A 16,855-nucleotide genomic window follows, 5' to 3' on the forward strand; every position below is an offset into this window, starting at 1 on the left:
ATTACATCATAAATTAGAACATTCCATAAGCTGTCGTTTTGGCTTTAATATAAACTGTTTTTAGACTAATGAGAGAGTTTTGAGTTCTGAAACTTACAGGATGTTTTTATAGTACAATGATCACTTATATGCCAAAAGATCAAAGGACTTTTGTTTTCTCAGTTCATGACCCCTTTAAATATGTTGTTAAATACATTACATTTGCTAGTGTTACTGATTCATTCTGTAATTTATCAATAAATCAAATCCAGATAGGTAGTGTTTAGCAAAAGTAAAGTCATTTACACTATTTGAATTGCAGAAGTCTGTTATTAAAGCTCAATAAATACAAAAAAAGCGGCAAACACATCTAACAAAAGCTCTCCCACTGCAAAGACTGCACTGTTTAAGAAACACTGATATGCAATATCAAGATTTCAAATTGAAGCTCTTTACTGACTTTGTACTGGTATGACAAGTTTTTTTGCACACATTTCACTATGCAAGCCTTTTTTCCCCCCGATGAACTGAATGCATCAGCTACAAAATATTTATGAGATTAATCACAAATTATTAATATTAAATTATTGAAACTGCACGAGTTTCATGTTTATCTTTCCAATTCTTGCAAAAGTTCTGAATTTATGCCAAAGCTGAGGTTAGCCAAAGTTTGGTTATTGAACAAACCATCAACATTTCAATTTATAGTAAGCACGCAGTCTGTTGTAGGACTGTGTTGTTTTGTGAAGAGCTCGGTTGAGGAAGCCAGTGGAAATCCTTATGTAAATGCAAAGTTCTGGTCTATCTTTTGTTGTGGCTCTCATTGCTCTGATGTTCAGCGATTTGCCTTACACCATCACCGCACTGCCTCTAACCTACTTTCCCTTTCCCGTAAAGCCTGTGAAATAGATGCTAGTACCTGTGTTACCAGCAAGCCTCTCACCCAAACACACACATACACGCACATCACATGACCTTCCTTCACCACAAGCCACAGGTAGAGGATGAGCACAGAAGGGACCAGGCAGAGACGGCGGGTGCGTAGATCAGGATTTCAAACAGGTCCTTGCGCAGATGACAGGAAGTATGAAGTTTATGTAGTGCAGAGATGAAGGGTGAAACCGCCACCGTATTAGAAGCTTCCCCTGTTTTCTCATTATACATTTACATAGTGCAGAACGAGCAGGGTGCATGTGTTAACAGACGCACACCTGCTACGCAGTTTGCTGGAAATGCACCTGTAGCCTGGTGGCACGCTTTAACGACCCCGTTTCAGGAGATTAAACGAGCACAATGCAGTGTTTCGGCGAATGCAACTTGGTCATTTGGGTGGGCTGAGGTGACTGAGACTCTCAGATCAGTGCAACATACATCAGCCTGATATCACAAATCTGTTGTTTTGATTCATGAATTGATGTCACACATGTATGAGGGGATGCAATGCATTTCAGACAACCACACTTTAGCCTTTAGTAAACCTCTAGATTTTGTTTTTAATATATATATATATATATATATATATATATTAAAAAAAATCTAGAGGTTTACAAGATAAGCTAAATATATATATATATATATATATATATATTAAAAAAAATCTAGAGGTTTACAAGATAAGCCAAATATATATATATATATATATATTTGGCTTATCTTGACAGCAGAGGCAGTGAGTGAGGTCATCACAAAGGCTGATCAGCTGCCTTTTATCTCTTTGGTTCTTTCTCGTAAATAGCTCAGTCTTGACGATATACTTTGCACTTTGAATAGAATTCACTCATTAAGCCTGTGACCACAAGCAAGACCACAGATAGCTGTTTTTTTGCAAGTTTGGCGTCCTACTGAGTGCTCCACTTTTCAGCTGCGAGTGCATGTTCTTCACACCGTGTCACTGTGACCTGTTGTGGTCCTGTTTTTTGTTGAGAGCGGTTTTTAACTCTTGTGCTACCTTAGGTTCCTTAAAGCTGTTTTCTGAACTTAAAGAGAAACTGTAGATGGAGAACATCATTTCACGTATCGAAACAGTAGAGGTGGGTTCTTTGAATCCTTGCAGGCGTTCTTTGAAAAGCAGACCGAGTGGTTCAGAGTGCAATAGTGCAACTGTGAGACCACGAGCAGGTGATTGTTCACAGTGTTTTCCTGCTGTTCTAAGAATGAACATCTTATCTGTTGTGCGGTTGTCGTAAATGAGGCTAAGGGTCCTTTAGTGTTATGCCCAAAAGCACTACCTAGTGCTTGTCACGTCGTGTGAGTTATTGGAGCTCCTTGCAAACATCACCTCTGTCCGTGCTGCACTTACCATGTGTGTCCTTGACTGTTTGGCAGCTGTTTCCTGTCTTAGTGGGTTCTTGTTTCTGAGAAGCCAGAGACTGTTTTCCTTTCACTGCTTTTTTAAGTTCTGCAGACGCTGTTAAAGCTGCTATTGCTGTTATCCAAGATGGTTTATGTGTGAATATGTTGCGCCAAGACCAAGCAGCAATAGGTTTATTATATTTATTTGTTTTATAGGGAGATGTTTGAAAACATTTATAGAATTTTTTAAATAGAAAAAGTTTTTAAATAGAAAATAGATTGTTTTATTCATATTTAAATATATATTAAAGCTTATGTTTGAAAGACAGTAAGTTTCTGTTGTTCTCCAAATTGTGCATTTGCATTTGATGTACTTTCTCCAGTTGGTCTTGAAAAAGGAAAAATATAAACAATTCTGTATAAAATAATACAAATTAAAAAAAAAAAAAAAACGTTCTAAAAAAATAATCATAATTAATAATATAATTGTAATGTAATAATGTTAAAGTGCCCCTATTATGGGTAATGAAAGGTTCATATTTTGGTTTTGGGAGTCCCCAACAACAGGTTGACATGCATGCAAGGTCAAAAAACACTTTCATTGTCTTATAATATGCATTTATTTTTACCTTACTTGCTCAGCGACTTAATTTTTCCAAACCCGTCCTTTGCGTGACGCTAATCTGCGGTGATTGGTCCGGTTGGTCTCATTTTTATCTCATCATGCCTGTAATGCCTGATAAAGAAGCGTTTGTGAGCGCAGTGCTGCTTTGTGTACAGCGTTACCGGGGAAACAGCTATTTTTTCCGCTCCAAAAGCAGCACCTAGTGGCAAAGAATGAATCTGCATTTTCAATGCCAAAGACCAACAAGGAAGCAGGCAATATGCTAATGTTTCATGTTGACATCAACATGAAACGTCTTGGGATTCGTTTTAAAAACGACTCCTTTCAATGATTCAGAGTCAAGTGAAGGTCGACTGAGGTGCCCTTGAGCAAGGCCCGAACCCCCAATTGCTCCCCGGGCAGCATAAATGGCTGCCCACTGCTCCGGGTGTGTGTTCACGGTGTGTGTGTTCACTGCTGTGTGTGTGCACTTTGGATGGGTTTAAATGCAGAGCACAAATTCCGAGTATGGGTCACCATACTTGGCCGTATGTCACGTCACTTTCACTTTTTGTCACTTTCATCGTACGAATGATCGCACGTTGATAAATGTGGCGGCAGAAAACAGTCGTCATTTTAAGATCACGCCCCTAAAAACACCCCGGTTTAGAAGCCTCGCCCCTAGAGTTTACGACACGGAGAAATGAAACCCGGCCAAAAAGAGGAAGTAATCTCATGAAAGAGAAATTGATCTTACTCCAAAAACACCTGTTAACCTTGTAATTGCAAACAATTAGGCTACATTAATTTATGTAATTTATATGTATATTAAAATACTGGTAACGTTAGGCTAAATATAAACATTATAGCCTATTTAGTTCCCCTCACTCTACAACAAATATTTTCAATTTAATGGTATTCAGAACAGAACAAGAATTAAAAATAAGTATAAAATTATATATTAAACTATAAAATAAAACACAAATTAGGCTATATTGGCATTCATTATCAACAGCATACAAATGTCAAGCAAAACTGAAATGGCATTGGGCTCACAAGCCTGTTTCATACTACAAGAATCCAAATGTTTCCATTTTTGCCATATTTGTAACATTTGGCTGCTTAACTATTATTCGTTATGTAGCCTAAACAAGGCTGTATGGGTACTTCACTCATATTCTAATATCTGTGTAAAATCCTTCACATGCACAAAAAATGTTTGTTTGGGTGCTGCACGCCCGATCTTTTAAAATAAACAGTGTAACTTTGTTTGGTTGACTGCATTTTAGTTTGATGATGAATGGCTGAAATGTCAGGCAACGCTAGAACTAATGATCTGCGATCAGATAGATTAAATTAGGGGTGTGCGATATGACGATTTTTGATCGTGGACGATAAAAATGTCTCCACGATCTGCTTTTGAAGAAATACGGTAGTATCGTGCTACAGAGCACATTCTATCAGCTGCAGTTCTTATTCCTCCGTCTCAATATACTGTACATTATTCGGATCTGCTTTAAAGCCTTGCCGGTTAAATGTTTTATTCACGCGTCGGTCTGACGCGCGTCCTAAAGCCTGTCAAAAAGCGCCTGATTACTGAACTAAGTTATCTTGTGCACTAATACTGTCAAACCACACAAGGTTTATGTATAGACTCCGTTGCTTATGTCTAAAATGAGTAAGTAAACAGCTGAGAGAAAACGGATGCGTGCCTCTGTATATTAGATGTGTGCATGTCTTAAAGGGGCAGTACTGAACATGCTGCCGACTGTCATTAAAGGGATAGTTCACCTTAAAATTTAATTTCTGTCATTATTTACTAACTCGCATGTTGTCCCAAACCTGTATTACCGTATTGTCCCGAATATAAGACGATGTTTTTTTCTTGGAAATACAACTGAAAAAACGCGGTCGTCTTATATTCGGGGTCTAGACTTTGACATGTCAGTAATACACCCACAACAATAGGTGGCGCCAAAAACGCATATAACGAGTGAGCCATGAAATATGTAATGTAATGTGTGTTGTAAAGTCGTGACTGTCATGTTAGCCTGATGGACCAAACTTCCTCTGTAAGTGATTTTAAAACATAAGACTATACCCACATTTGAAGACTACAATAAGATTTCACTTCTACTGATAATACAATTTTGGTTGGCTACTATGAGTTGGATAGCCTAAATGTTATATAATTCAGATGGGCTACCTGTCATTTCAATGATATATCAAAAAGTGTATATTTTTCAATGTCATTGTTGGTACATTTTACCAGTATTTACCATACTTTCAAAACAAAAATTAAAATAGGAAAAATATGCAATTTGAAAATAATTTAAGAAAAAAATGTGTTTTACAGAGGGAAAAACAAACAAACAAAAATACAAGATTTGGTTTTCAAAAAGCCTTTTTCCAAAAGGTACATCTGGAAAAAGGGGGGTCGTCTTATAATCAGGGTCGTCTTATATTCGGGACAATACGGTAATTTCTTTCTTGTGCTGAACACAAAAGAAGATATTTTGAAGAATGTGGGTAACCAAATAGTATCTGGTCCACATTGACTTTTGATAGAAGGAAAAAAAAAACATACTATGGAATAAGTCACTGGGGACCAGCAACTGTTTGGTTTTCCACGTTCCTCAAAATAGCATTTATGTTTAGCAGAAGAAACTCATTCAGGTTTAAAGAAACTTTTGAGTGAGTAAATGATGGTATAAATATAAAACACTTTTTATTTTGGGGTTAATTATTCCTTCAATGTTAATAAAACACCAAAACACAGAGAAAAATCACTCACTACTCTTGACTGAAAAACGTTAATACAGTTGATTTAATAGGAATCAATCTATATAGTGTTTTATTTTTATAGTTGTTGATTCAATTTATTGAATGCTCCTGCTAAATACACCTATTGTACCTGAAAATAAAACACTGTTTTATTTGTATAGTATGTGTATTTGTAATGTGTATCTTTGTTCTCATTTTTTAATAACAAAGATAAAATAATGACATTTATTTTATAAAATAATAAGATTTTTATCTTTGCTCACTTTGGCTTATATATCCACCATTCTTTTTTTAATATTTTTGTTATCTTGAAAGGTTTTGTCTTTATAATAGGGAAATTAGTTTGGCTGTAATGCTCAGACAACTTGCAAAATAGTAAAACCAACATGCCAAAGAATCGTGATAAAATCGTGAATCGTGATTTTTCTTAAAAATATTGTGATATTATATTTTTGCCATATCGCCCACCCCTAGATTAAATCAAATAAAGATATAAAGAAACGAAAAGAAATCAAATGCATTAAGAGTGTCACAAATAAAATGCATTGTCATTGTCAAAGAGTGTCACAAAAACGAGCATAGCCTATACTTGTTGCACAGTTTTTTTTCCCTTTTTTTTAATCTACTAATTATATTATAGCCTATTATATATTTTGTGTTGTCCTATTTATTTTATTCCTTTTATAGACTTAATTTCTGTTTTTCTCCGTTCACAGAAGCGCTACAGGTGTGTGATGCGAGGTTCTTTGAATCGTGGTCTGTTGTTTACGCTGCTATTCGCGCATATAAAGCTAAAGCCCTGTATAAAACAAAAAACAACAAAAAAAGACATTCTAATCTTACTGGTTAACGATCGACTAATGAACAACTACTTAATCAGCTGAACAACTGCTTAAACTCAAATGGATACCTGGACAATTTTCAATCTGGTTTCCGGGCACATCATAGCACAGAGACCACGCTTATTAAGATAATAAATGAAATTCGCTTCAATTCTGATTCAGGCAAAATATCAGTTCTGGTACTACTAGATCTTAGTGCTGCGTTTGACACTGTTGATCATAACATACATCTAGAGAGACTGGAAAACTGGGTCGGGCTTCCTGGGATGGTACTCAAATGGTTCAGGTCATACTTAGAAGGGAGAGGTCATTATGTGAGTAGAGTTAGAGTTATACTTTATTGTCCTTTACAGGAAATTTGTCTTGGACTCAAAGCTGCAGCAATACACACAACAACCACACAAAAACAACAACAACACTTGTTAATTAACACAGTGACTACAATTTACCATTTAAAATCCTAATGGATACCGGTATAAAAGAATTCTTATAGCGATTACTTCTACATAATGGAACTCTATAACGCCTCCCTGATGGCAGTAATTGATATGTTGAAAATAAAACCTGGCTTGAATCACTTACTATTGCTTGCGCGTTCTTAAAAACCAACGACTCATAAATGGACTGAAGTGATGTATACTCTCTTACACCTATGACTTTCATGGCAACTTTAACAAGACGTACAAGCTGCGATTTTGATTGAACTGTAAGGTTGCCGTACCAAGCCGGCATTCCATAGTTTAATAAACTTCCCAAAACTGCTTGATAAAACAGCAACATGATTTCTTTACTTACTCCGACCAACCTAAGTCTTCTTAAAAAATATAGTCTTTGCTGGAATCTTGAGCAGAGATAATCAATGTGGGCATTCCAAGTCAATGAACGGTCAATGACCACCCCAAGATACTTGAATGTATCCACTTGTTCAATAGCGTTACCTTGAATAATTACTGGACTGTAATCACCCAAACTTTTTGGGTCCACTATCATTTCCTTAGTTTTTCCAACATTGACAATAAGATGATTTACATTACACCACTGCACAAAGTTCCTAATTTCAGACTGATATTCTATTGTATCCTGATTCTTTCCTAAAAGACTTAGTATTACAGTGTCATCAGAGTACTTTATAAAATAGTTGTTCTTATTTCTACTAAAACAATCATTTGTATATAAAGTGAACAGAATGGGGGAGCATACGCAACCTTGAGGAGCACCTATACTAATTGATTTAACATCAGATAATGTATCGTTTACTTTAACACATTGAGTACGATTTGTTAAGAAGGAAAAAAGCCACTTAATAATAAAAGAATTAACGTTAATTTTTACAAGCTTGTCCAAGAGTATCTCTGGCTGAAGCGTTTTAAAAGCTGAACTGAAGTCCACAAAAAGTAACCGTGCATAAGCATTAACGTTCTCTAAATGTTGTAAAGTCAAGTGAACAACAGTATTGACAGCATCAACAGTCCCTCTTCTCTCATAAGCAAACTGGAAAGGATCCAACAATAAATTTACATTGCTTTTCAGTCTGGACACAACATATTTCTCCAAGCATTTCATAACTACAGATGTTATAGCAACTGGTCTAAAATCATTATTATCGGAAGCACCAGATTTTTTGGGAACAGGTGTTACAATAGACTTTTTCCATAACAGTGGAACCATATGATTATCAAGTGATTGCTGAAAAATCGGACACCATGCCAGGGTTAACGATTTTTTCAGCAATCACTTGATAATCATATGGTTCCACTGTTATGGAAAAAGTCTATTGTAACACCTGTTCCCAAAAAAAAAATCTGGTGCTTCCGATAATAATGATTTTATAGGAGTATAGGAGATCATAAGTCTAAGTGGACATCCATGACATGCGGAGTCCCACAAGTCTCAATTCTTGCACCACTCTTGTTTAGCCTTTATATGCTCCCACTAAGTCAAATAATTAGAAAGAACCAAATTGCCTATCACAGCTATGCTGATGATACCCAGATTTACCTAGCCTTATCTCCAAATGACTACAGCCCCACTGACTTCCTCTGCCAATGCATTGATGAAATAAACTGTTGGATGTGCCAGAACTTTCTTCAGTTAAACGAGGAGAAAACTGAAGTCATTGCATTTGGAAACAAAGATGAAGTTCTCAAGGTGAATGCATACCTTGACTCTAGGGGTCAATCAACTAAAAACCAAGTCAAAAATCTTGGTGTGTTTCTGGAGACAGACCTTAGTTTTAGTAGTCATGTCAAAGCAGTAACTAAATCAGCATACTATCATCTCAAAAACATTGCAAGAATTAGATGTTTTGTTTCCAGTCAACACTTGGAGAAACTTGTTCATGCCTTTATCACCAGCAGGGTGGTTATTGTCCATTGGATTATTGGATGTAAGGTCCAAGATGGCGGCGCGCTCAGACGCAGCGGCTTCTCCGGGTCCCAAAGACGGTGTTTTTATGTCTTTTAATGTCGTCTGTTCGTCTCCAAACAATGTCAGTTTACCGCTAATTCATCAGGAGATCACTCCGGGATACATCTATGATCGCCAAAGCCTTTTGGATATCGACAACATATACAAACACAAACTCTCGCCGGCGGCTTCTGAGAAGCTACGAGGCCTTTGTTTACTGCTGGAGTCGGACCTCGAGACCGCGGCCTCGCCTACTGACGCTACCCGCAGAAGGCGGCGTCGCAAGCGGTGTGAGAGAAGACGTAAGCGCGGAGGTATACGAGCCAGGCTAAGGGCTAACCCCACAAGACCGGCTCTTCCAACACTCATGCTCTCAAACGTTCGCTCTCTGGAAAACAAACTGGACTTAATTCAACTCAGTCAGTCTACACAGCATGAGGCAAGGGATTGTTGTGTGTCTGTTTTCACTGAAACATGGCTAAACGACAACATCCCGGACTCCGCCATTCAGCTGCACGGGCTAACCTGCTACCGAGCGGACAGAGATTCATCACTGTCTGGTAAGACTCACGGGGGTGGCTTGTGTGTGTACGTCAACAAAAAATGGTGTAACAATGCTGTGGAAGTGACAAAACACTGTTCATCACTGGTGGAGTTTATGTTTGTGAAGTGTCGACCGTTCTATCTGCCGCGGGAGTTCACGGCCACTGTTATTGTCGCGGTTTACATCCCCCCCGTGTGCAAATGCTAAGGACACGCTTCGTGAACTGTACAGCACCATCAGCGAACAACAAACAAATAACCCTGATGGTTAAACTTTTTCATCATAGCCGGTGACTTCAACCACGCAAATTTAAAGACAGTTTTGCCAAAGTTCTACCAACATGTGAACTTTGCAACAAGGGGAAATAACACACTGGACTTTGTTTACACTAACAACCTGTCCCTCAATGTGAGTAAGACAAAGGAGGTTGTGATGGACTTCAGAAGAAACTCCGGTGATCACCCCCCACTGACCATCGACAGCTCGCCTGTGGAGAGAGTCAGCAGCACTAAATTCCTGGGGGTGCACATCACAGAGGATCTCACCTGGTCCACCAACACCATGTCACTCTCCAAGAAGGCACAACAGCGCCTACACTTCCTCTGCCAGCTGAAAAGAGCAAGTCTCCCTCCACCCATCCTCACCACTTTCTACAGGGGCACCATTGAGAGTGTGCTGACCAGCTGCATCACTGTCTGGTACGGGAACTGTATCGCAGCAGACCGCAAGACCCTCCAGCGGACAGTGAACACAGCTGCAAAGATCATCGGTGCCCCTCTTCCCTCCATCCTGGACATTTTCCTCACACGATGCTCCTGCAAAGCCAACTGTATCATGAAGGACTCCACACACCCCTCCCACAGTCTCTTCCAGCTTCTACCATCAGGAAGACGGTACCGGAGCATCAGAGCCCGCTCTGCCAGACTGCTCAACAGCTTTTTCCCCCAGGCTGTGAGAGCCCTGAACTCAAATCACCCCGCCCCTCTCTGAAACTCCATACAAACCCCCTACCTCCTGAAACATGGACCATCTGAAACTTATGGAACTGTTTTTTTTTTTTGTGCAATCGAAGTGTGCTACACGCAGGTGAGTGGGCCTGTACAAACCACCTGTAGTAGCACACTCTCCTCCTCTATGCGCACTAGTCACTTTTCACACACACTGCTGTGTGTATACAAATCCCACAAAAAGACTCAGTAATATATGTATGTTTACATGCTCATGCACTACAAATCATCCTGCACTGTTCCCCAGCCAGCTGCTGACTCACAATGTTTCTCTTCGCACATGTACAGTATTTATCTGAAGCACTCGTATAGGTTGTATAGTTTGTATTTTTTAGTTTATGTATAGGTAAAAAAAATTTTTTTATATATAGTATATTTATAGTCAAAATCTATCAGTAGGATAGTTGTGTATAGGTTTATATTGTTTTACTTCATTGCTGTATGCCTGTATTTATGTAGCACCGTGGTCCTGTGAGGCACGACATTTCGTTCCACTGTATGCCCCCGCATGTAGCGGAATTACAATAAAGCTCAACTTGACTTGACTTATTGTAATGGTCTCCTCACCGGCCTTCCAAAGAAGACCATTAGACAGCTGCAGCTCATCCAGAACGCTGCTGCCAGGATTCTGACTAGAACCAGAAAATTTGAGCATATCACACCAGTCCTCAGGTCCTTACACTGGCTTCCAGTTACGTTTAGGATTGATTTTAAAGTACTTTTACTTGTTTATAAATCTCTAAATGGCCTAGGACCTAAATACATTGGAGATATGCTCACTGAATATAAGCCTAACAGACCACTCATATCATTAGGATCGAGTCAGTTAGAAATACCAAGGGTTCACACAAAACAAGGGGAGTCTGCTTTTAGCTATTATGCCGCCCGCAGTTGGACCCAGCTTCCAGAAGAGATCAGATGTGCTAAAACATTAGCCACATTTAAATCCAGACTCAAAACTCATCTGTTTAGCTGTGCATTTGTTTAATGAGCACTGTGCTACGTCCGAACTGATTGCACTATGTATAATCACTTTCTATTCTTAAATGTTTTAAATTCTTTTTAAATAATTTTTTTTTGTTTTTATTGTTGTGATTATTATGTTTAATTTCTTGCTATTATTATTATTATTTTTAATGACTATTTCACTTCCTTTTATGTAAAGCACTTTGAATTACCACTGTGTATGAAATGTGCTTTATAAATAAACTTGTCTTGCCTTGCCTAATGAGCTTCATTTGACAGTCAGGAAAATAACCTAAAAGAAACAAAATGATGTCATTCTACAATTCTCCACGATATTTATATGCTGCGCGCAAGTTCAGGTAACTCAAAAACGTGCGTACACGAGCTGAGACCAGATGTGAGATTTAGTCGTAGCCACCGCTCACGGCCATATTGATAAATTCCAAGTTTTGCGTTGAAACGACCGTATGCCCAATTTTCTGTCGTACGTTCGTTTCGTAAATGAGGCCCAATAACTTTATACACGGTGCACTTTTAGATTTAAAACTTTGCAGGATGTTTTCATTCACTTAGAGCTGTGTTACACACTGCATGAAAGGTAATTTTCAAAAACCCATAATAGGGGCACTTTAACAAATAAGATTAAAAATCATGATAATAATAGTAATGTTATTATTGGTGGTGGTGTTGTTGGTGTTGTTGTTGTTGTTATTGTTATTATTATTACCAAGAAGATACCTTTTTATGAGCCTCAAAAAGTGTCAATGCCCCTCATCCATTGATCATTTCATTTCAGAGCAATGCTGGTGTTCGTCGCTTCACCAAGCCTCTAGAAAGTCTGGAACGCTCCCTGGAGATGAGTCGTCACCGTGGGAGGAAGAGAACCCAGAAAAGACCCAACTATAAGAACGTGGGCGAGGAAGAGGAGGAAGAGCGGGGATCAGAGGAAGGCCCGGAAGAAGAGAAGGAAAAGGCTAAAGGTACAGAGGCTAGTTCAAAGGCCAGCAGGACAAGTGGGGACAAGGAAGGTGAGTAGCACTAGATGAATGTCCCAGCATGACTGACTGACTGACCCTCCATTCTTTGGATCACACCACACTTCGGCTGTGGCTCTGCTCTCAAAACTGACCGAACAGCTGCGCCCATTTGAGTTTGTAGAAAGTCTCGCATTAGCGCTCTGTACAAATCTATGATGAGGTTTACAGGGAAATTTCACCTGAAAATGAGAACCGTCTCATCATGTGCTGGCCCTCATGTTGTTTCAAACCCATATGGTGGATGAGGAGATACCCCCTGACAATGTAGAGCGCATTGAGTGCTTAGAAAAGCAGAAAAGCGCTATATAAATGTGATGAATTATTATTATTACATGACTGACTTCTTTCCGTGGAATACAAATGAATACATTTTATTGTGATTTACCCAAGTAGGATATATGGATTGGAGCAATAATCCCATCAACCAATCAGATTTTATGTTTAGACTGGGGTTAATGATTTGAACAATGTTCTAATAATTTTAGGGATGGGTTTGGTCTTTTGATTGTTTCTTAGCATTGTTGTTCTAGGACCAATAATGATGACAGAGTTGACCTAGCAATATGTCCTACTTGGCTAAATCATGTTTTGCCAGTTGCGAGAGCACTCCACCTTCTCACGTCATTTCTGTGTTTTGACACGGTCACTTTGGTCCACATTCATTCTGTGCTCCCCACCTCTCCAATTGGGCAAAACCTCACCCCCACCCTCTCCCTCTCCTACCTTGGGAGACATTTTTGTGTCTCCTTAATCTTGCTGGGAGTTGTCAGACTTGAGAGGGAAAGTGAGCTAAGCCCTGTCTCCTGTCGTGTTCACTCCTCTGTGTGATTCATTCTTTCAGTCGTCTTTCCCCACGTCTGACACACAGACAGTTATATGATGTTCATCTAAGTAACTTTTAAACTTTTGCAGGTTTGCAAGTTCATAAGGCGTTCAGGCATTAGAATAGTTTCATTTTTTACAATTATTTTTTTTCCACCTTGTGGTCTCTCAACCTACCAACCAGTTGTGTAAACAGCTGTATAAATATTTATTTACTTAATCTATATATAATCTGTTCTGCAGAACTGTCCGCTTACAATCACTGCCAAATACGTTTTTAAAAGATTCAATCCAGCGGTCACTACAATAAAATTCTAGAAAACATTCCCTTGTCGCTTGGGTAGTTGGGTTCAATTCTGAAAGTTATTAAATGCAACCAAGTGGTTTCCCTTTTTGAAATAAATGTCCACTGGCATATAATCATTTCAAGGGAAATCCATTAGTGTAACTTTAGACAGCTTAGATCAGTTTGATGCAGGGATCTTCCACGGCTGACACCTAACATAGACACTGCCAAAATCCAGCTTTGCTGTTATACTCTTGGTGTTGTGTTTGTGTTTTGCAGAAATTGAGATGGTGGTGATGGAAAAATGTAGGATCTCTGAAGTGTCCTCGTTGACGGAACAGAACATTACAGATGAGGAGAAGAGCGCGGCTGCGGCACGATCTGAAGGACAGAAGAGCAGGTACACAAGCAACCACAACCTTAACCACAGACCTAGAAGAAAACATGTAGCTCTTTTTAGGCTTAGAAAACACATTTACAAACAATTTTGCAATTTCAAGAATCTCCACAAATCATTTTTGTCAGATTAAAGCTAACCTCCTGTGTAGCGATGGGCGATAAGAACGAAATCTTATATTTTGATATGAGGAATTTTATTTCAAGGTAACAATATATATCACAATATAGTTATTTTTGCTTTAAATAAGGTGTTTACGATATCAACATTTATAAATAAAGTAGAAATTTTATTACTCTTGTCACCAGTGTCAATTTCACAAAAAACTAATACTAGCCTAAATAAAAAAATTTAAAAAAACCTCAAGCTCACTGAAGACAAGTGAACAGTCTGAGATTAAATAATAATAAGAAACTAATTACAAGCAATAGGACAAAAAACTACAGTAAAACAAATTAATTAGAAATACTGCATGCATTGTACAAAGTAGTCAAATGTATTAAACATTGCATATTCTTTACTGTGTGTGTGTGTGTGTGTGTGTTGTCAAACGATTAATTGCATCCAAAATAAGTTTTTGTTTACATAACATGTGTGTACTGTGTATATTATTATAATGAATATATAAATACACACACATACAGTATATATTTTGAAAATATTTACATGTGTATATAATTATATTTATGTTATTTATATTACAGATATATATATTTAATATATAAACATAACATTTTTCTTAAATATATACATGCATTTGTGTATTCATATAGACATAAAAATATACACAGTACACACATATATTATGTGAACAAAACTTTTATTTTGGATGCGATTAATCGTTTGACAGCATTAATGTGTGTGTGTATATATATATATATATATATATATATATATATATATATATGTGTGTGTATATAAATGTGTGTGTGTGTATATATATATATATATATATATATATATATATATATATATATATATATATTAGTAGGGCTGGGCGATAATGATAATTATCGCGATATAATTTTCCTCAATAAAACGTTATGAAGAGTTCGATATGCCAAAAGCAGAACAAAACAGCGCAACTCATTCGAATCGCGCCACACAGACTGTTTATCCACTCAGATCAAAGTATAAACTGCCACACGGCGTGAGCTCGGAGCTCACTAGAGCAGATGCATTTAATCAGTCACGTGAGCACAAAGCAGCGCAGTGAGATCCAGTGTGAATCGCTTGAATTCAGCGAAGAACACAAATGGCTCTGTTTAAAGTCAAACAGGAGAAACACTGTGTGCAACGAGACAATCAGAAGGCTTTTCAATCTACACATCGCCATTATTTGCCATGGATTTACTGTAGAAACACTCACGGCACCATGGTATTGTGGCAGAAATGTGGGATATTCACATTGAATTTTATTACAGGAGTAATGGTATATATAATTATAGTATGTATGTGTGGTTAAGCTATAGCATATGTGCATTTAAACTGAATGTTTTTAGGCTACTGTTTTTCATACAAATAGGCTACCTAAAAACCATATAGTTATATTTTTACCATGGTATTGATGGTTTGAATTAAAATGATTTAAAATGTTTGCTACCATGGGAGACCAATGTTTAATTAAAAACTTGGGTCAGAATAAAATTTACCATATAAAACTGAGGTTGCTACAATGTTTACAGATTTTACTGATTTTGATAATTAACAAAAGTTTACCTCTGCATCCTAACTCAATCTACTATCAAATGTGTATTTCTAAGAGACAAAAAAGTGATATTATTATTATTATTAATATTATCCGGCAACCCAAACCTGTTTCTTGATTTGAAACAATATCACTCATCAGAACATGCAGAAACTAAGAAATACATTTTTCTATTTAGATATTTATTTTGTTAAGGAAAGTTAATGGTCTGGTTTCTACAACTTTCACTTTGGAGCAAAAATCTGGCTTTAAACTTGAAAGAAATAAAGATTTGACATTTATCGTGATAATTATCGATATCGATTGATATGGAAAAGATTATTGTGATAATTTCTATATATATATATATATATATATATATATATATATATATATATATATAATTTACACTGTAAAGAATAGACAGCAGGAATATTAGACTGCTATCACTTTAAGAGCTTTCCAGATCCAATATACTGTTACACATGTTTTCTTTCTCAGCTGTTTGCTTTAACTTAAGGCCTCAATTACTGGGTTTATGAGGATTCTTGCAAAGACGGCCATTTTTACACATTACAAGTGTGTGTATTTAACCATTCAAGGCCTATAATTCTGCAAAAAATAACTTGGTTTCATACTCCCGCGCTCTATGAGCAGCGTCTTCAGACTCTGCTCTCAGACAAGTGCACACATATAGTGAATTGAGTTCTCTTCCTTTGATGATTGCGTTTCAGTGGCTTAAAATCACTTGTTATAAACTGCAGTGCTTAAAAATGTGTGCAAACAATATGTTTTCATGACCACATAGCACAGCAATGTCACTTGAGTGTGTAACTGCGATAGAGATGAAACTCTAAAATCTTTACCAGTTGACAAATTTCTAAAGGTTAATTGCGTCGACCAGTGAATCAACCACCCCTACTCCTGTGACATTTTCATTAAGGGTCAGATGCATCTATATGGCTCCACCTTTTAGTTTAGAATCAACAGTTCAGTACATCCATTAAAACTGTATTGTAGTCCAAAATTATGCCTTATGAGCCATTGTATTGTCAGCATTGTTAAAGGATGTTAACGTTGAACCGATGACCATGCAATTGGCTTGTTTTGCTCCGTTCATTGAAGTGTAAAACTCCCCTATTTAGATTGGCTTGCTCCAGGGAAAAAGGGCCCAGGACGTGTTCAGACTGTTCCCCAAGCCT

At 37.5% G+C, this 16,855-nt stretch overlaps 1 protein-coding gene across 3 annotated transcripts in view; it reads left to right on the forward strand.

Annotated features, from left to right (window-relative positions):
* Window positions 1–16,855, forward strand: part of clec16a (C-type lectin domain containing 16A) — a 73,804-nt gene that overhangs the window by 23,542 nt on the left and 33,407 nt on the right. For 2 of the 3 annotated variants that reach the window (XM_058768454.1, XM_058768456.1), the window contains 2 exons: window positions 12,221–12,452; window positions 13,849–13,969. In XM_058768454.1, the coding sequence (XP_058624437.1) occupies window positions 12,221–12,452; window positions 13,849–13,969 (353 nt within the window). The remainder of the gene's footprint in view (window positions 1–12,220; window positions 12,453–13,848; window positions 13,970–16,855) is intronic. The other variant, XM_058768455.1, reaches the window with a different exon arrangement.

This window comes from Onychostoma macrolepis, chromosome 03 (assembly GCF_012432095.1).
Source record: "Onychostoma macrolepis isolate SWU-2019 chromosome 03, ASM1243209v1, whole genome shotgun sequence".
Lineage (NCBI taxonomy): Eukaryota > Metazoa > Chordata > Actinopteri > Cypriniformes > Cyprinidae > Onychostoma > Onychostoma macrolepis.